At 38.9% G+C, this 20,284-nt stretch overlaps 2 protein-coding genes across 4 annotated transcripts; both read right to left on the reverse strand.

The window, feature by feature from the left end:
* Positions 1-629: 629 nt before the first annotated feature.
* LOC145220128 (uncharacterized) lies at positions 630-11,567 on the reverse strand. Of its 2 annotated transcripts, XM_080087426.1 has the most exons (16): positions 11,501-11,567; positions 9,713-9,774; positions 9,118-9,279; positions 7,476-8,013; positions 6,500-7,202; positions 5,975-6,166; positions 5,355-5,459; positions 4,785-4,979; positions 3,952-4,063; positions 3,483-3,590; positions 3,391-3,429; positions 2,901-2,991; positions 2,571-2,691; positions 2,338-2,455; positions 1,713-1,890; positions 630-1,417 (listed from the first exon to the last, which is right to left on the reverse strand). In XM_080087426.1, exons 2-16 carry the CDS (start codon positions 9,771-9,773, stop codon positions 856-858), a joined length of 3,285 nt encoding a protein of 1,094 aa, XP_079943552.1. In that variant the 5' UTR covers position 9,774; positions 11,501-11,567; the 3' UTR covers positions 630-855. The 2 variants fall into 2 exon arrangements, with proteins under 2 accessions (XP_079943552.1, XP_079943547.1); XM_080087421.1 differs by lacking the exon at positions 11,501-11,567 and having other exon boundaries at positions 9,713-11,470.
* On the reverse strand, positions 11,540-19,970 carry LOC145220166 (uncharacterized). Of its 2 annotated transcripts, none has more exons than XM_080087454.1 (15): positions 19,823-19,970; positions 19,268-19,429; positions 18,466-19,042; positions 18,127-18,303; positions 17,411-17,936; positions 16,499-16,690; positions 16,265-16,369; positions 15,982-16,176; positions 15,551-15,632; positions 15,413-15,485; positions 15,002-15,151; positions 14,256-14,376; positions 14,125-14,194; positions 13,642-13,846; positions 11,540-12,812 (listed from the first exon to the last, which is right to left on the reverse strand). In XM_080087454.1, the coding sequence occupies exons 1-15, from the start codon at positions 19,860-19,862 to the stop codon at positions 12,563-12,565; spliced, it is 2,925 nt and encodes a 974-aa protein (XP_079943580.1). In that variant the 5' UTR covers positions 19,863-19,970; the 3' UTR covers positions 11,540-12,562. The 2 variants fall into 2 exon arrangements, with proteins under 2 accessions (XP_079943580.1, XP_079943575.1); XM_080087449.1 differs by having other exon boundaries at positions 15,002-15,166.
* Positions 19,971-20,284: the final 314 nt, after the last annotated feature.

Here is a 20,284-nt window from a genome sequence, read left to right on the forward strand (position 1 = left end):
GGAGGTTCGGTAGGAGGCTAAAACCGGCCAGAACCAGTTTGAAACTGGAATATTCCGGCGAAAATCCACCCAAAACTGGATTTTTCTTTGATTTTTCGACCCCCGAAAATCGAAAAAAGGGAAAGGCCGGGCTACAGCCCTTCCCGTTTTCGATTCTCGGGGGTCAAAAAATCAAAGAAAAATCCAGTTTTGGGTGGGTTTTCGCCGGAATATTTCAGTTTGAAACTGGTTAAGGTAGGTTTTAGCCTCCTACCTAACCTCCAAACCGGTTGAAATCGGAATCTAGGTTATAGCGACTCCCTACATTCGATTTTCGGGAGTCAAAACATTCCGGTTTAAACCTGTATCAGATACACAAAGTACCTCGTGTTAAGTTAAATTTGTATAGATTGTGTTGAACTCTCGTGATAAACTTGTGTTTTGAAATAAATATTCGGACAATGCACTGAAATCCATCGGAGGCAAAAAGATTACTCTCGAATGTTTTCTACAACTCCAAACGTTGTGACCACCCCTGAGAGTCATGCACATATGCCAAGGAAGTGAGAAATAAATAACTTGACTTAATTCTTGCCCTGATGTTGTAAAAAACGAGTACTTATTTACTTGCACAATAATCAACGAAATGGTAAAAGAACCTTTCAGAAAGTTTTAATGCGCCAAAAAAAAAGCAATTTGAAAACAACGTAAAAAAATTAAAACAACGTAATCGGTATGGTAGATCTGAGTACACCAGTCCTCTTAAAAGCGTGATACCGAATCAAGTCCATCACCCAAGCATTCCCGATATGGTAGATCGTATGACGCAGTTACCTGTACCAACAAACGCACATCAAACTTAAATTATATATGATATCACCACCTTTGTACATAATTTTCATTTGTCTCTGACGGCACAATGTGATTTCTGGGAGGTGATGTACTTCCGTTTATCTTCTCCCCGACATTAACTGCAAGGTGGCGCTCGTGTTTCGGTAATACTGAAGAAACTGGTTGTCTAGAGTTTTCTGAGTTCGCAAAAACCGATGAGATTGCAGCGCATGGCTGAGGCGCAAGTCCTACATTGTTTTGGACGTTTTGTTGCACTGGTAATGCGGTTTGCGTTGTGGCTGGTTTGCTTTCCATTTGTCTCGGAGTTTCTAACTCTTCTTCATCCCCTAAATCTTCGTTGTTTCTCAATGTTTGGTCCGTTGATTTCCCGCCGATGTCGGCCAGGGATCTCTGATGGCTGATTGGCTGACGAAGGCTATGATCAAGATTGACTGTGTACTTGTTAAGTTGCTTTGCCCTGCCTTTGGTCATACCAACGGCTTCCAGTTGTTTAATAAAACTGAAAAACACGTCTGGGTCGGCGTCCAAAGATAGGAGTGACTTGTTTTCGTCTGATGACTCCATTATTTCCTTGCAAACTCGGCTTCTGTTGGATAAATTATATAAGGTTAAAAAAACAGTTACATGAACGGGTTTAATCAAGTTAACGCCTAGGTCATAATAGATGATTGGCAACAACTCTTCAATAAACTGAGGCCAGTTTTCTATCCATAAACAAAGACCCTTAACATGTTTGGTCAGTCAACAAAATAATATATCGTTTTAATAGGCGCTTAGACAGATATGACACATAAAGCTGTGTTTAACATAAATCCAGTCGAAATAAATTACAAAACCTGCCTAGGTATCAGCAAAAAATCATCAAGGGCAATTGGACTCACTTGTAAATGTCGAATAGCGATTCGTCGTCGGAGATCTCTTCGCCTTGTCTTCCCGCCTGATGGCGCTGGTCAGCATCATCTATCACTTGTAGTATATAGCTCATTCTGTACGGCCACTGGTCCGTCAACACGATCCAACGTACAATGTCAGACGCCAAAGTGGATGCATTCGTTGTCGCTGAATAAAAACAGATTCTGGTTATAGGAGATTTGCTAAATCTTTAAAAAACTGGTTTTTAAAAAAATATCTAAATAAAACCTAAAACTCGGACAAACAGATTTGTATCAAAAACTAAACGCATACATTTGTGAAGCCAAGATATAAATGAAATGATTATCTGAACATTGTAAAAAAACAGTTTTGCCGATGAAACCACACCAAAAATACCCGTTACATGTTATCGAAACAAAACTATCCCAATTTGTGTACAGTAGGCTACTTATTGATTCGATTTGAAATATTACAATTATCAATAAATTTGGCAATGGAATATCGATTCCTTTAACAACTGTTAGTGCAAAATAATAAAAAACAAATCTGAGTGTTTACAAAAAAATTGTTTGTCGAAAATTTGAACAGTAGGTATAAAGAAAACATACTAAGCGACACAAACAGGTTTCTGACCTATCAAAGCTTGTTGGTGGTGTGTCTGAGTATTTTGAAATGTTGTGTCCGTTTCTGTACCACCATGCGCCCTGAAGTTTGCTTGTCCAAGACTTTGTAGAATAGTTTTTCTCTCAATCTGTAGCGTTGAGAAAACAGGTAAGCATGGGTCTATATATACTTAAAATATAGAGAATAATTCATGATCTTATGTGCTAAAAGTCGAAGACGTAGTTTTAATTTTGCAGGGTTACCTCCCGTTTTGTGCAGTTCACGATGACAGAATTTAGCGACAGGACGTTGTAAATTCGTTTTATGTTTCGAGGGTTTCCAAGTAAGTGTTTCCGAACCAACGGGTCAGTTTGAAGAAATTCTCTAAAAAAAAATGCAAATGGATTTTTTTAATCCACACCATAATATTCACACAAATTCTTTGTGCCAGTTATTACACAATGCCACCACACAGACAAGATACCCCAATATGTAGCAAAATTTAGGATTTGTCATAAAGATGTTTGCTTGCCGTTTCTGTTATTTGTATTTGGCATAAGTGCGTTTTAGGCAGCAATAAACCGGGATCTTACCTGCAATCATACAGGAATTGCTTTCCAACAAATCCTGACCGAAAATCTCTTTTAACCGTTGATGAAGTTGGCACGTTGTTTGAGAATCGACCTGTATTTTGACAAACGCATTTATTAAAAAAATAACGTATAAATTGGTAATGCACCGAAGATTCGATTTGCCCGAAGGTTTTAAAAAAGTTCGGCCAAAACGGGACTTCTCAAAAGTATGAATTCAATGCTTAAAGTTTCACAATAGACCACTAAAAAACGTATATATTAACCAATCGTTTTTGACAAATCAAGAGCCAAATTGTCTACAAAAATATTAAGTATTTCTTTCAGCTTACATACGACCAAAAACGTTTAGTTTAGTGACAAATGGGTTTATTTGGATTAACAACGTAAGGTTCGGATCAAAAAATTCATTACAAATTAAAGGGAATTTGAAGTTCGGCCTGATCCGGTGCATCACCAATGTGAATCAAAAGTAACAAGCAAGATAACCTACCCCCTGAGTTGGCAAGAATGGTACCGCCGTCGACACTTTCTGCAAATAAATAACTGTAAACCACTTGGTATACATGAAAAGCATCTTCTTACCGGCATGATTATTGTCGAAACCGTCGGTTACATCGCCAGTGTCGGTTAAAGTCGTTTCTTTTAAGCGATTGTTGCCATTGCGGTCAAAGTGATTTACATGGTTATCATCTACAAAGAAACAAATATGATTTACGTGCTTGTGAACATATATATATATATTGCACATATGCAACACACGCATTGACCAGTTGGTTACATTTTCTAGTAAGTTAAACGCAAATTTTATGTATGACATTAAAAGTTAATAAAAATGGATTAATGCTTTGGCAGTCAAATTATTTTGAAAATGCAAGCATTAGATGTGTTATTTCACAAAACGATACAGTTAAAACTGAACTGTGTTTCAAATTAAACTTTTAATTACACCACCACCAAGTAAAAATAAGTACATAAATGTTGCCTTATGAGACCAAAAAAAGGAATAACAGAACCGCTTTTGCAAGTATTGTGTACAACACATTCAACATACGTATTGCTGTATGGACGGTGTTGTTACCAGCCGTGTGCTTTATCAGTGTGTTCGTTTTGTCAGTTTGGTCAATCAATCCTTCGATAAAACGCTTTTTGTTGTCGTTTCCCACCTGTGGAGGGCAGCATATCGCAGGTTAAAAACACAAATTTACCCGTAGCGGAGAGAATTTGAATAAATATTGAGTTAAGTGTTGTGCTGTTGATGTACATGTGCAGTTTTTACGCGCGTACCTTTAAATCTTTCTATAATTTGTTTGTATGCCTCTACGACAGTGGTCGGCAACCGCCGGTCCGCGGCCCGGTACCGGTCCGAGGAGTTCGTTACCGGGCCGTAAAATTTTTCATGTTAAATGCTATAAAACTTTTTGCTCATGTATCCCGGGCATGATAAACTAATTTAAGCGTTTTTATAGCTATGTATTTGTAGTTTTTTGAAGACCGGTCCGCGATAAAATTTTAGTTTCAAAACCGGTCCGCAGTGCAAAAAAGGTTGCCGATCCCTGCTCTACGATACCTCAAAAAATTAGTTTTAACTAACTGTAGCACAGTTAATATGTTTTACATAATGTGGCGTTCTGTGTGTTATTACATTAATATCTCGTACTCCTTAGTTTGATGCTTCGTACCCCTGGTTAAAAAAAAACTATTTGTATTTGTACGTCGCCAACAAATATACTTTCAAAATGTCATTTTCATATCTTTAAGGGTGTTATGATATAGTTGCAGCTTTACTGGCAATACAAGATAGCAGACTTCTCTTTCTAGTTTTAACCGACCATGTATAAATGTCGATCAGGTATGAAACAATTGGAGTAGATCACTTTTCCTAACCTCGGGCAAACAAAACGGTAAGTTAATGATTTTCTTCAGATATTCGTGTCCATTAACGTTGGCGTTGAGTAAAGCTTTTCCCATCCCTTCCTCAATGCACTTCACAGCAACCCGAGAATCCAAAGCAATCAGACACACAAACGGAGATGATCCGTCGCTGAGAAGGATGCTGACTGCTTCAAGCACGGATTTCACCTAAACGACATGCACAAATGAAAATTATTGGCATGCACAAATGAAAGTGTGTTCAAACATGTACAAGTGTAAAATCTAACTGTTAAAAAATATGCATACGGTATGAGTTGATAAGAAAAATATTGCATACAACTGTGTACAATAGGCAAATGAAAACAAGAGTGCAAGAAATGTACGTGCTTTAAAAAAGTACATCTAAAGAGTTTGAACCTGCGTTTTAAACCTAATTCGAACCCAAAACGCTCTAAACGCTCTAAAGCACGAACTCGGATTTTATTATGTGTAAAATTGTGATCAAGTTTTATTATGTCATAAAAATGGGTCGAGCGCAACCGACCAGTCGCCCAACCTGTGTGGCCTGGAAGTAACGCTTACCTTGTCTTGAGGAACTCGGTCCAGATCGTCTATTGTGATCACGACGGTATACTTTCGTTTGTGGGTAAATTCAGCGCAGTGAACCAGTTTCGTTATGACGTGTACCTGCGGAAATTTGGCTATTCGTACTTAGATGCACGGGAAGCAATGCTACAACGTTGAAAACTTGTATTTGTGAAAAGTCATTATATTCTGCCGTTTGTGGTACGTTTAGATAAGTCAAACAATACTAGGGTTTGCACACTGTATGTGCTTAATATGCATTTCGTTCACCAGTAACACTTGTACACAAAACTTGTGTTTGTCAACAACTCCTGTGTTTGGAATTTACTTTAATTTTTACATGTGGCTTGTAAATAGACGCTTAAGCACCAGGAATATGACTTGTGAAGTTGATGAAACTCCCAATTTATATCATCTTTGTATGGTTTAGCATGTAGTCTATTGGGAAGGAATGAAAATGTTTTGAAATGTTTATGGAGGAATTGGTCGAAAAAAGTTGCGAACCACTGTTTTAGGGGTTCTCGTTTTTTGTTCGTTCGGCAAATGCTATATACCGTAACAATCCTAAGAGAAACTAATCATATTCAAATCACGAAACATTGAAGGTCAAAAGTTACCTCGTGTTTGACTTTGTCCATTAAACCCAGTGCACTGGACATTTTGTCCTTGGTGCTTTCCAGCGCTGACTTGATCCGACTTCGCTGGGAGTGGAGCATCGCCCATACAAATTTGAGCAGGACGTAAACGGATCCTGTGATTCCTGGAAGCCAGGCGAAGATTTGAACAGCAACTGGAACTGCCCGTGGGCTCTGTAAAATGAGATTATAATTAACCACGCCAAATCAAATTAGGTATTGTTAGTTAATTTATAGGGGCTTAAAGAAGAATTACATATAGATCACTAGGAGAAATAAATTGGCAATTGTATTCCGGTTTGTCTAAACCGAAAGAAAATGATACATCTATATGACTTCGTTAGGGTTTGTTTCATTATGAGGTTATTTGAAGAAAATTCTACCTGTGATTGGACGTGTACAAATAGGAATAACAAGACATTTTTCATAATATTAAGGGTAATTTTAATGAAAACTTCAATCTAAAAATTAGTACCATAGCAAAAGGGGGATTAAAAACATACCTACCTTAAACACAGTCAAGGAAAGGTGCTTGGCGACCAAATACGTAATGATAGGTAGAACGACGGCGGAAAGTATGAGCATAACAAACCAGTACAGAACTGGTAATTTGCATTTCTTTTTCGGGTAGCGAAAAAAGTGTCTCCAGAAACCCCCACGAAATGTAATCACTTTTGCCCTTGAATCAGCCTCTTTTTCCGATACCAGGGACCTTGCCTCATCGTTCATAGCCATTTCTTCCATTTCGATAACGTCTTGGTTATCTCTGTTTGCAGTCTGTGGTTCTGTAAACTGAACAAGGATTCCAGCTCTTTTAAGGAATTTTTGCGCTATGCGGGCTTCCCGAAAGTCCGTGTATTCCACTACCCACCAATTTGGCAGCTGGTCAGCATTTAATTTGTTCTTTTTTCCTTGTGCTTTCTTCCATTCGACATACTTTACCACGCTGCATACTGCACCATATTCTTTCGCAACGGTTTCAATCTGGTCGCGGTTTTTCGTTGATCCGAATCGAGCAAATAAAATATTGTCGTTTGGATTTGCCACTTCGTCATCCGGGGAGATCTCGTCCAAGTCAAAGATGCGAAACAGACGAGAGACGACGCTTCCAAACTCCGACTCGATAGCATCGGATAAATTAGTAGCGATTCCAGCCCACAGGTTGTCACTGCCGGCATATTCCCATGCGCTGAACTTGACAAACACATACCTTGAGAACAGCGTTATAGTGATATTTTACATGTGAGAATCGCTGGTGTACTCTGTAATATGTACGCATTTATTTGGACACAAACACCTCAAAATTTATTCCTTACATGCTGCAAGTATATTATGAAAGTTAGAATACATATTTTTCTGCATGAATCTCCTTTAGATGTATGTCTTTTTCAGAATATTTTCTACCAAAAAGTGTAGGCGACGTTTTATACTGAAATCATGAGTTATTTTAGCATTGATTGTTGCTACCAACTGTTTAAACTACCTTTTAGATACGTTGGGTGGAATTTGTTCAGCCTCCATTTCACGCTTTGGATCGAACTTCAGGTGTACGTCGTCGTCATCAACTTGTACAAATGTTTTATCCGCGTGAGCGATCGGTAGCTTGGTAAAAGCGACAAATGCAATCAATTTAAAGTTTCCTTTAAATGAAGGCCAACAGCTTGAATCCTGTCCACAGCACATCACTAAGCAAACCAGAAGCACGATGATTGTCAGACCAACCAAGGACCCGATTCCAATCGTTTGTACAGATTGTTTTATCCTTTCAGGTTGTCCTGTACTGTTTGAAACTGTGCTGTTTTCCATAAGTTTTTCTGTGGGCTCGTCTAAGACAAAGTCCGACACATTTTGGATGTGTTTGTACACGAATTCCGGGGCCGCAGCTGCGATGGCAAGAATGATCAGACAGATCACCAAGATGACAAGGAGAAACGATGTGCAGCAGCATCTGGTTCGTCCTTGCGGTCTACGAATTTCCGCTACCGATGCACTAGCCTGTCGTTGCCGTTTTTCAAGAAGACCTAAATTAGATCGAATAGTTAGAATGCGAGTGGTTGTTAGGTTTAGATTAATGTTTGTGCCGTGAAACATTTTAAGTGGAGCAAATGTCTGGTGTCCCAAAATCAATCTCACCCACCACATTAAAGCCACAAATTTAAATCTATAAACTGTAGACAGTGCACACTGGTTCGACCTATAAGGTCTGGACAACTGAAGTGTCGTCGGATGGCTGCACTAGCCAATGCTGCCTCGTCAACAGCTGCACTGATGAGAGAAAGTGTGGACTGTCTGCAGATTATCATTTACTGGCTTGAAGTTTGTTAGTGTGCCGCGAACAGAAATGTGTGTCACGAGTTCAAAAAGGTTGTGAAACACCAGTTTAGGCGAACTCGGAGTAAGTCGGTTTCTCAAGATGACAAAGACGCGCCTCTTTAGTGTCAGTTCGGTAAATGCGTGTCCCCATGAGATAAATATATAAAAGTACCTATAAACCGCGTTCAGGTTGAATACAAAGTATACGTATATTCTGGTTATACACACATCGTATGTTTACAGAACACAAACATGAGGATATCATGGTTAAGCGGCAAAAACTAGGGTGCGTTTGTCGGTGAACCGTTCAATCTTGTGCACCTACAGGTTACGCTGTGGGTGTGTTTCCGTTGCGCTTTGAGTTTTAGTCAAAGCAGTTCCTGTCGAGATATGCCTATACATTTTTTTAAGTCTGTCCAAGTATCAAATGTTTAAATAGACGTTTATGTTCATGAACGTCCCCATACTCTTTCTCTGAAGGCAAACAAAATAAAGCGAAAACATGAAAACGGTTTGGGTTTACCAAAAATTAAAAATGTGAAAATTGCACTTAGGGGTCAACAATGTAGGTCAACTGGGATAATTTGGGATTGTATTGGTTATTCTAGGACGTATAACAAAAAGGCATATTAATTAGAGATTATTTCCAGACTGAAATCTTGGACACCGTTCACTGTTTAAGCGTGAAGTCATCCTCCATATTTTACGTATAGATATGTATATTTTATGCAAGTAACAGGCTATAAAAGCCTATGCTCATAGAGTTATAGAGTTAACGCCGCATTTACTTGTCACATGAGATTTATACTTACTACAGACATGCTTAACCAGGAAGGACTTTCCACTACCCCATCTCGCGAAGACTCCGATTGTAACTGGGGTTTTCACGTTCACTATAGTTTCGGCAAGAGCTTCCGCATACACTGTGTGTCCAAGGTAATCCACTCCTATATCGTTGTCGTTGAGAATATGACCTGCAAAAGATGAAATGTTTGTGTTTTGATTTATTAGCTAAAATAAGGGGTGGTGTTTTTTTGAATGTGGTCAACTTGAATATATATTGTTGCACAAGAATCGGTGTGTAACATGGTTGGTTAGAAAAATCGAACAATAAGTTTAAACGAAACACTCTTCTTTAACAGACACTGCTTTAATTTGTATTGTTTGCAGACCAATCACTGATACTTGTTTCAACTGACGTACATCTCAAATTTCCCACGCAGATAAACCCTAGACATTTTCTCCCGTATCACCAATCACAAACAGATGTTTAGGTACTATTTGGTATCATGTAACATCATTTAGAGTTAGACACACCAAATGTCTAACGTTGATTAATTACTAAAAGTAATATGTTTTTTTTAATCTTAAAAACTGACTCAGATTTAAAATAGTGGCGTTTTTTACCTCGAGGATTGACCGCTTTTTCAGTTTCCACACCAGAAGCATGTCCACCATCGGTAGCCATCCTATGTAAAAAGAAAAACAAACGATTCCTCTTGGTCAAGTAGGCGTGTCGTAGAGCTCGCTTATTTACATGGACCAGCGGAATGTGCATCGCTGTGCAAGCGAGCAAACTTACGAAACTTTAGGTCCACTAAAGTTGTTGGGTAAATTGGCTCTTTTACAAGTTTGCCGCTATTTCAATTTTCCATGTCGACACTCATGTCGTTTGAGACCTAAGCTTCACAGCTTATAATTTATGAGACTATGCTATATCACTTTCACAAAACCATGGTTTTCACTTGAGTGTTATAACAAAAGCTATGCTGACCGTTGTGCTGTCACTAGCACATACCTTTAGAATTTCATGCTTAACTGCAATTCAGCTGTATACATACGCCCCTGTCGCAACAATTGCACAGAACTTTACCCGAAAAGCTACCTTAAAAACCAAGGGACCTCAAATATTCAAAACAGAATTAAAGCTGGAAACGAGCTAAAAAGGTTACTGACACAATTACAGGCTGGCTATGTTAACTTATCAAAAATAAAGTTTTTGTTCCCTTTTTGTGCAATAAAGACTGATATCCATCTGCTGTTCCTCCTGCCACTTGCAATACAAAACCTTCACAAACCTGTCGCAGTTTCGTAAATAAATGTGCACAGGTTTTTTTCTGATTGTAAAGGAAGGAAGTTGTTGATGGTGTCTATCCATTACGCACAAAATAATAAGGGACCAGTTTTAACTTATTACAGGATTAAATACATTTTTTTCAAACAACGCCAACCAAACATGGATATGTCGTGTTTAGGACAACGGTTGCGCTGGTTGGTGCCAATGTTAGAGCTATCCGCTTGATTTAAATTCAATAAAACAGTTTCCAGTACAAGTAAATCACTTACCTTTGGTCCACAAGACTCAGATTAAATCTGCTCCAATCTTACTCTACCTCGAATTAAAAAGTTCTGCGCTCCAATGAAATATTAGGCGAGCTGGGCTTTGGCCGATATCGGCTTGGTATAGGAGGGTCGCTTTGTCACTCGAGTGTAACCTTACGCTGAGCACGTGATATCAATTGTTCCTTTCACGTTGAAGAAACCGTGTTACCTTGGACAAAAGCAACAAATCGACCACAGCAGGCCGAAGCCTAAACGATCGTCGCCAAGTGAGTTTCGCATGATACTCAAAATTTCAATATACTTTACTTCCCAGTAATACTTCCGAAAAATGCTTACTTTTGAAGCGTTGTCTACAACAGACTGAAAGTGCATGGAAATTTAAACATCAGAAAAGACACGCCCTTACGTAATAATTGGTCTTGAACCGATTTTTTTCTAATCCATGAGTATTCACTTACACAAAGTGAATAGTTTGACATCTATATTACTTGCCATAAAGGTCACTAAAATTACATTTTGATGTATACCGTTTAAACGCATGATTAATTTAAGTGTTTCTTGTTGTCCACTTTCCAATTCTATTACCCGAACGCACTTTTGAAATTGAATACTTTCAGTAGTCAATTCTCCGAAAAGTGTAATTTGATATTCCTTACTTTTTATACAGTGGTGTGGGGGTAGGAAAGTTTAATGTTCTTTTCATCAAATAAACGTTAATTACGAAAAGTTAGAACTTTTATACATCCGCTTCAGTATTGAACTGCGTACAGTTATGGAGTTAACCAGAAGGCATCTAATTTTATAAAAATTGTGAAACAAAAGGCTAAGACTTATACCGAACCACGTACATACCTGTTTATACGATTGCATAATAGCCCCCACTCGACTTCGTTTCACCGTTTCTGACATTTGATTGTATTTGGGTGGTGACAATCTGAAACGCATCGTGAAAATGTTAACTCAACACACAGTATAATGGATAGTTGTACATTGTTTGGATACGTTACGTCGGAATAAAAGCCAGAACCAAAATAAACCATGCAGGAAGCACCAAATCAGTAGATTCAAGAAGGCAACGTATAAACGAAGAACTTGACATAGTACAGGTTGACACGTAACTGGGCAATATTCTATGACAGTGGATTCAGGCTATTCGGATTATTTTAACAATTATTTATCAGCAGCATCGTTGCAAATACCTTGTTGCTTGCGACAAAGTTTAAAAATGCAATGTTCGACCTCCATTTTTGAAAACTATGCGTAGGTGAAAAATCAACGAGAGTGAAACAAAACATTTCGAACATGAAAAAAACGAAAAATACTTAGGCGACTTTAGTTAAAAACTTGGGCAAGTTTATGGTTAAAACTGAACTATCGGAAAAATGAGAAAACGAGTGTTATATCCAACACAATAAACAAATCGCTTTAAAGTATGTTTTAAACGTAAAAACTAGCAAATATACTTTTGACATCCTGATTGTCCAATTTTTGCAATGCTAATTTTTTTGAAATTGTTGACTACAACAATGCACAATGACTTTGTACAAGAAGTAGGCTACAGAGGTCTGTTTACTGTGATTGCAATACCGACAAATACAGTGGAAAACGAGCACACCAATAATGCTGGGACCAATATGCAGCTTAAAAATACTTTCTAGGAAGAGCAACAACATACAGTATTTTAATGAGTACTGGAAATTTGAACGCAGCAATTAAATAAAAATGATTGTAACAGTGGTAAACACCAATAATGGCACGAAAACAGAAAGACAAAAATAAGGCTAACCGTCACAAAAAATGAACATGGAAGTAATGCAAACATGAATAAAACGATGCAAAGGGCTAAAAATGTAATAACAATTATTAAAACAGTTCTACTAATGCGGTTTTCGAACTAGCATTGCCAAATTTTCGTCAATGTAAATCACGATTTTCCGTTCCGGAGTCACCTTTTTGTATGTCCACCAGCGACCGGTAGAGGGCGATGTTCTGGCGCAGTGATTGGTCCAGATTGACTGTGACGTTTTTCAACTGCAGGGCGCGTCGCTTTGTTAGCTTGCAGCAGCCAAGCAGGCCGAGAAAGAGATCTGGATCGCCATCAAGTGACAGCAAGGTACTCTCGTCCACTTTTAAGTTGGCATTGATTTCGGGAATGACAATGTTCCTGCAAATTACATCCTTAAATAAGTTAGACTGAAACACATGCACGACTCGAATGATTAAAAAAGTTAAACGTGAGCATTAGAAATAAGTATAAACTGGTTGACTTAAAGATGCCCACACGAATAAAACATTCTACCAAACATTTCTAATATCCCAGTGACACTGCTCGTTTGGATATATGTCACAAGCGCCTTTGGAAACAATAAATTCAATTGCGTGAATTTCTCATCTTTAATGACAATTTCTCCTGTCGGAGAACGGTCGTATAAAACAATAGCAGCTAAAACAGACGCCAGGGAAAGTTTGGTGGCTAAAAGTAGCTCACTTCAAACGCCTGGAGTTCGAACATTGGATATTTATGAACCTAACACAACCCAATTGCTGGACAATGGCCAATTTGCCAACAACACAAACGGGAAATTTGATTGTAATAACTTCCGTTTTATCAAACCCTGAATTAAATGAAACAGAGGTCAGCATTTCCAATTTGGTGTAATCACCAAACATGGATGCCTTACATTCTTACAACAAAATAGTGTACTATATGCCTAAAGCAAGTAATGATGGTAGGTAACTGCGAGTGTTTGAACCGAACAGTATTGGACCCTTCAACAGACCGTATGGTCATCGGAGATCACCGTTTATGTTATTAAATATATATGTTGGTGGGTAACAGGGAAAACTACTCATTTCAATGCGTTAGAGTTAACGTAAAACGAAACTTGAAACACAAAACTTCCTTCAATGAATGAAATAAAGTCGGGTAAATCGGTCATATACACACAATGGGCAAAATCAATTCTCGCATAACTCCTTTTGCGTGAACTTACTCGTAAATATCTAGGAGGGTTTGTTGGTCTAAAATGACTTCGCTTCTGCGTCCTGAATTCGACCGTTGATCAGCATCCTCGATTACTTGAAGCAGATAACTCATCCTGTACGGCCACTGGTCAGTCAAAACCACCCAGCGAACTAAATCTCGGGCTCCTTCCTCGTCAGCAGTGATGGAAAGTCGCCATGTGACGTCGTGTTCGTCTGGGAAACACCGTTGAACATATAATAGTCATTTGGTACACCAAAACAACCACAAACACTGTACGTTTAATTTATCTTTTCAGTTCTCTGTGGTCTGTATTCACCAAATGTCATATGGTGGTGGTGTTTACTTGTACAAGGAAACCCCAACATGCATAGCCATTGCAATAGTTTAAAATACGTTATGACCGCAATGATACGACAGACAACGGAATCTTTGGTGAACGATATAATATATGACGCTTATACTTTACACGTCCCGTGTGTTAAACTTGTACCTTGTGCTGGGCATTGCAGATCATCTCTGGAGTTAGTAAGCCATTTGTTGATGAGCGCCGAACGTTTGTCCTGTACAAAGTATGAGATTAAATCAAACGGTTCATTAAAGCGATCACCAGCACACACTTACGTGAGCTTGGAGGGATTGGATCAGGTGCGTTGTCATGGAAATCACGTTGAAGATGCGCTTCATGTTCCGGGGGTTCCCCGCAAGGTGGTATTTTAACGTTTCGTCGTCATGGAGAAATTGTCTGCGCCCAAAATACTTTTATTGATGCTTATCTAAAAAGCTGAAAAACTTTTGTCACCTAAGGAATCTCCCGCAGACAATAGAATGTAAAAAAGAAAGATTCTTGCTTCTTATCAGTAGTATATTTAGACTGTTTCATGAAGAACAGGTACAAAGCATAAATCGTTTCTTTAAAAACAGAAATATATACCAAGTGTCGCTTGTTGGTACCCGCCAGTCATGGTTTGCCTCTGTGCTTCGCAGGTGTTTAAATTGTAGAGTTACAACTTTTTCAGGTGTTTTACATATTTTATTTTTTACCACTTTATATCGTGTTTAAATTGTAGAGTTACAACTTTTTCAGGTGTTTTACATATTTTATTTTTTACCACTTTATATCGACAGTCCACCACGTGTCTGCTTTTTTACAGAAACTGATGATGCCTGTGTATTCAAGGCGAAATATATATTTCTGTTTTTAAAGAAATGATTTATGCTTTGTACCTGTTCTTCATGAAACAGTCTAAATATACTTATCTAAAAAGCATACTTTTTTCGCACGCATTTTTTTTTTGTTAAATGGATTTCAGAAATACGGAGAAAATACGAAAACACCTTTTTCTTGTTTGTATGCTATTAAGACGTACCGACACTTGTACAAAAATTCTTTCTCGTCAATGTGCTTGGAGGAAGCCGGACATGCGTCAACGGCGTCCGTACCTGATGACGATCGAGATCCAACATCTACGTCTTTCGGAGGTTCTTCTTTCCATGCTGTGGTACTTTGATCACCCAACCTTCCGAAATTTGTTCTTGTAACAAAGCGATTTTACACCAACACAAAAGTTGAATACAACTGTCACATAGCATATAAATAGACGCCGCAATCGATAAACATATTCCCAACAACATAAGGGCTTACACTAACAATCGAACCAAGTTCATAACGAGGGAGAAGATTTTCTCGATAAACAGTTAACCAAACAAATATATTGCAATTAATATGAGAAAATTACAAACCAATTTTAACCACCTTGTAAACTTCCATCATGACTTACCCTTTGGAAGTAGATGAAATCAGGTCACCGGCCGCAAGAGGAGAGGCTTTAGGGGAATTTGGTCTTCCTCGCTCTATTTTAAATTTTGTTGTCACATTTCAAATTTGATCGTGTTTCAAGCTTTTGATTGAAACTAACCTGGACTTTTTCGTACGAGCTTGGTTCTGTCCGCTTGGTCCATCATTCCAGCAAAGTATCTCCTTTTATCTCGCGAACTAAGCTAAATAAGGTTTTTTAACAAATAGTTAGCATCGATTGACATAAAAAATCAAAAAAAACACGTTCTGAACTTTAGCGGTGAATATAAAAGCACAATCATAAACCCAGGCTAAAACGATGAGACAAGACAAATTCCACTAAATTATAAGCATGTTATACAGTTTCGTGGTTAAAGCATGATTTTCGGACTAAAGAAGCTAACGCAAATAACGTTGTAGCCTTGTGTAAGCCACTCTAGTTTACATACGCCCCTGAAATCAACGTAATATGACTAATATTTTTCAGGAGATGGGGTTGTGTCATGCGGAACACTATTATTGTTTAAATCTGTAGGTCAAGGGTTAACGTACTTCGGGCAGACAGAACGGTAGATTAATAATTTTCTTCAGATATTCGTGTCCATTAACATTGGCTTTGAGCAACGCGTTTCCCATTCCTTCTTCAATACACTTCACAGCAACCCGAGAATCAAGAGCAATGAGACAGACGAAAGGGGAACAACGGTCGCTGAGAAGAATGCTGACTGCCTCAAGTACTGACTTGACCTGATAACAATTATAGATAGCGTTTAGTTTTAGGGGCTATAAGTCTTGTATTTTTAAGTTAAACCATAAACATTGCGGCATCTCTTACCTTTTCGTGGGGGCAGCGGTCCAAGTCGTCAATTGAAATGATGATCTTGTAGTTTTGTTGATGGGTGAAACGTAAGCACCGTACCAACTTTTCGATAACTTTTATCTAGTAACAAAAGCGTGGATGTATACCAACTGCATCTCTGTTATCTTTTTTAATCACCATATAATAGAATATCAGCCTATTTAAAAGTACAGTAAAAAGCTAAAATTACCAACTTAACAAACCTCTCACCTCGTCCTTTACTTTGCTCATGAAGCCGAGTTCGGCCGCCATGTTGCCTTTGGCGCCCGAGAGCGCCTGGTTTACTCGTCTTGTTTGTGATTTAAACATGGCGTAACAGAAACGCATAATCACTAACAAAGCGGCGGCAGTGGCTGGCATCCATGCAAGTATCTGAACTTCAACTGGGATTGCTCTTGTTGACTATAAAAAAGGGTGTGGTTATTTGTACCCGGACATGAAAACAAAAGAGTGCACATAACTTGGTAAAAGTAGCATGACTTTTTCAACGAGCACATACTATTGGACTTAATCAAAACTTAAAGGTGCATCTAAAATATACAGGATCGCTTGGATCGCTTGGTGCATTATTAACACAGCTTGGCGCACGCTTGGTGCATTATTAACACAGCTTGGTGGAATAAACGTGCACCAAGCGACATAAAGGTGCATCAAGCGATATAAAGGTGATCATGCGATATAAGGGTGAACCAAGCGATATAAATGTGCACCATGCTATATTAAGATGCACCAAGTAATATCAAGGTGCACCAAAGGATATAAAGGTGCACCAAGTGATAAAAAGGCGCACCAAGCGATCCAAGTGATCGAAGCGATCCTGTATATTTTAGATGCACCGAAAACTTAATGGTGGTGCCATTTTTAAATTATACACCCTAACTCACAAAAAAACATTTTAAAAGCGGTATATATTTTCACATTATTTGATAATTGGACCAATAGGAAGCTGTTAATGAATTAATTAGTTCAAGCAAAAACGCATGGGTTAGCCATAATGACAAAATAGTTTACCACGTCCTTTTACTTGATATGTTTGTACAATACCCTACGACCGAGTTTAGCATTTCAATCGCAGAAAGAGGCCACATTACATGCACTTATGTAACTTTAGAGAAAGCTTACCCTCAGGATATCCAAGCGAAGCTCCGAAACAAGGATGCACACACCAATTGGGAAAAGCACCACTGCAATAATGAAAAGAATGCAAAAGTAGAGGAAAGGACATCCACAGCACACCTTCTTCGGGTACTTGAGAAAATGGGAGAAAAACGAGGCAGGCTTTGGATGGGCGCTCCAACGAATGTCACGTGATGAGATTGAGGTGCTATCTGGATCAGGAACAAGGTTGTCCATTTCAATGCTTACAACTTTGCTTTGACAGTTGGAGGTGGGAGCTTGGGGAGAAATTTTGTCTGGCGCGTTGGCTGGTTCCACTGGAGTGTCGGTCGACAGCCGGGCGTCAAACCCAGCGATACGGAGCGATTTTAAGGCGTTCCGGGCTTCGATTGAGCTGGAGTACCTGACGGTCCACCACGAACCCCGCTTGTCGACTTTTATTACAACCCCGTATTGCGTCATCATCCGCTTCACTGACCGCACAGTGACGTCAAAATCTCGTATTAGAACACCAACAGATGATGGTTCACGGCTGGCAACAAACATAATTGTAACTTATGCTTTCTTTACAGCAACATTTTTAATAATTTTAATAATTAATTAATAATTTAGCATTTTAAATAAATATCTACCTATATTTTAACATAACTTTTTAAGCAGGATTTGCATCGAGGCCCAAATCGTAATCGCTAAGTAAACAGATTTTAATATACATTACCCACCATTTGCTGTCGTCCAAAACCTCTTCGATGTCCAACATCCGAAACAGACGTGACGTCACCACCCCGAATTCGGCTTCGATCGCCTGTGTCAGGTTGGTCACAATTCCTGCCCACAAGGTGTCACTGCCTGCATACTCCCATGCTTTGAAGTTTACGAAAATGTACTTGGTTTTAAGCCTATAATGAAACGATGTTGTCGCGATTAGTAAGATGTCTTAAAACAACACACAGCCAAACCCAAACACCATGTCATATCGATTGCTTAGTTGCCCAGTCGCAGAGTGTATGTAGTCTTTTTTGCGATAATTGTGACAAATAGAAATCAAAAATACGACTTACAGGCAAGTCTGTGACCCTTGGCCGGCTAATTCCTGTGGGTCCATTAGAGCGAGCTCCGCGTCTTCGTCAAAATCGATTACGATGTCGTAATCAGCCTGTGCCGTGCGTCGCTTTTCGCCCAGGGTGGGCAAAGTTGTAAACATTGCGTACGCTACCAAACGGAAGTTTCTTGAAGTCTTTGCCCAACACTGGGTGTCGGTCGTGGATACACAACATACAAATGTTACAAACACAATGCCAATCAGAGACAAGAGTATAACGACTGCAAGGAACCCAATAGAGGCCTCCTCTTGCTCCAGTGGTGTATCTGATGAAGGTGAGTCTGTTGAATTGCCTGGATCCTCATAATAGATGTGTTGTGCTGCTGGATCTAATGCGATAAGGAGGGTTGCAATAAGTAGGCATATTATCGACAATAGGAAAAACGTCCAGGCAGCACAAGTGCAACCCTGACGCCTGGTTTGGTTCTGCGTTGTGGTTGATCTTCCGATTTTGCTTCTTTTACTTCTTCTTGAGAAATTTTCATCGCCAAAGTTGTGGTCAATTTCCTTTTGATTTTGGTATTTTTGCAGCAAATCTAAAGGCATAAAATTAAACTTATCTTACTTTTAAACAAGTTTACAGCGTCGTGTTTTGCGAAACTGTTTTTAACATACCGTAGTATGCAATTTACTACGCAAAACTCTATGCAAGTTTCGATGCGTGACATTGGAATCATAAAACGTCAGCTACTAACGTCTGAGAGTGTTTATTAGCGTAAAGGTTGTGCACCCCTGTCCAAAATAAACTCTAGACAACTTACATCTAACTTCTCGCAGTAAAAACGACTTTCCGCTACCCCATGGTGCAAATACGCCAACAGTGATAGGAGTTTGAACCCAAAACAGCAATCTGGCTAACGCGTCAGCATAAATTGAATATCCAAGATGATCAACTCCAGTGTCGTTGTCGCTCAGCAAGTGTCCTACAAAACAGTTGAAGGTCAGACTGGGTTCGGTCTTATACATTCAAAACATCGAGACAGAATATGTTTGTGTCGTTTTTAAAATGCAAAAGCACGGAAAGTGCTTAAAATTGTTGGGGAAAAGACTAATTTTTTGGACTCAAAAAAAAAACTTTCGGATTCAAGCTGGTTTCGGGCCAAAAACATAGGCCCGCTTCAAACTGTTATTAAAAATAGAAACACAATTTATCGGCTCTACAAGTCCACGTATGGATGTGTCTGGTAATCGATTCTCTTCCCAAAATGAAAAGTATATGCGTAAAAGCTCAATTTAAATTATGCCTTATAAGTGTTGTTCGAAAAAGTATTGCAAAAGTAGTTTTACAATCGGTACTTTTCAAAACAAAATTTCACCTTTCGGTTCCACCTTTCTCTGCAATTTCGTAGGCTCCATTTCAGCGATAGAATACTTATGGAGAAATGAGCAATTTTTTTAACCCTCCTTGTTGCTACATATCACCTAGGCCTGTTTTTACAGCTCGCTGCAATAAATAGCAGTTATTCTATTCATTCAAATTCTATTCATTCTATTCAGTCAGACAGTATTCTAATTTGCTGCAAACGAGGTTCTAGCGAAGCTTTGGTCATAAATAAAACAGGCAAAATATTTGTATTTCGTTCGTCCTCGACTCGGGTAGCAAACAGAAATGGTCGTGCGTGGGTCCTGCTCTGGCGGTTTATTGCTTCACCAAGTAATCAAACGAGCTATATAGGGTACTTTCAGTAAACAGCTTGGTAAAACATGGGTGTGAACATACCACGCGCCACAAGGCAAGGTTGACATACTTCTTACTGGAAAACCGATGTTGGCTTTGT

This window comes from Phallusia mammillata, chromosome 1, assembly GCF_965637545.1.
Source record: "Phallusia mammillata chromosome 1, kaPhaMamm4.hap1.1, whole genome shotgun sequence".
Lineage (NCBI taxonomy): Eukaryota > Metazoa > Chordata > Ascidiacea > Phlebobranchia > Ascidiidae > Phallusia > Phallusia mammillata.

Coding starts and splice junctions, on each gene's coding strand:
- LOC145220128 (XM_080087421.1), bottom strand. CDS start 9,863: ATGCACATTCCGCTGGTCCATGTAAATAAGCGAGCTCTACGACACGCC. Junction 5,460..5,974: donor TGGACAAAGTCAAACACGAG/GTAACTTTTGAC, acceptor AAATTTCCGCAG/GTACACGTCATAACGAAACT. Junction 3,430..3,482: donor TTTCGACAATAATCATGCCG/GTAAGAAGATGC, acceptor ATTTATTTGCAG/AAAGTGTCGACGGCGGTACC.
- LOC145220166 (XM_080087449.1), bottom strand. CDS start 19,862: ATGGAGCCTACGAAATTGCAGAGAAAGGTGGAACCGAAAG. Junction 16,177..16,264: donor ACCGCTGCCCCCACGAAAAG/GTAAGAGATGCC, acceptor AATTGTTATCAG/GTCAAGTCAGTACTTGAGGC. Junction 15,167..15,412: donor ATTTCATCTACTTCCAAAGG/GTAAGTCATGAT, acceptor CTTTGTTACAAG/AACAAATTTCGGAAGGTTGG.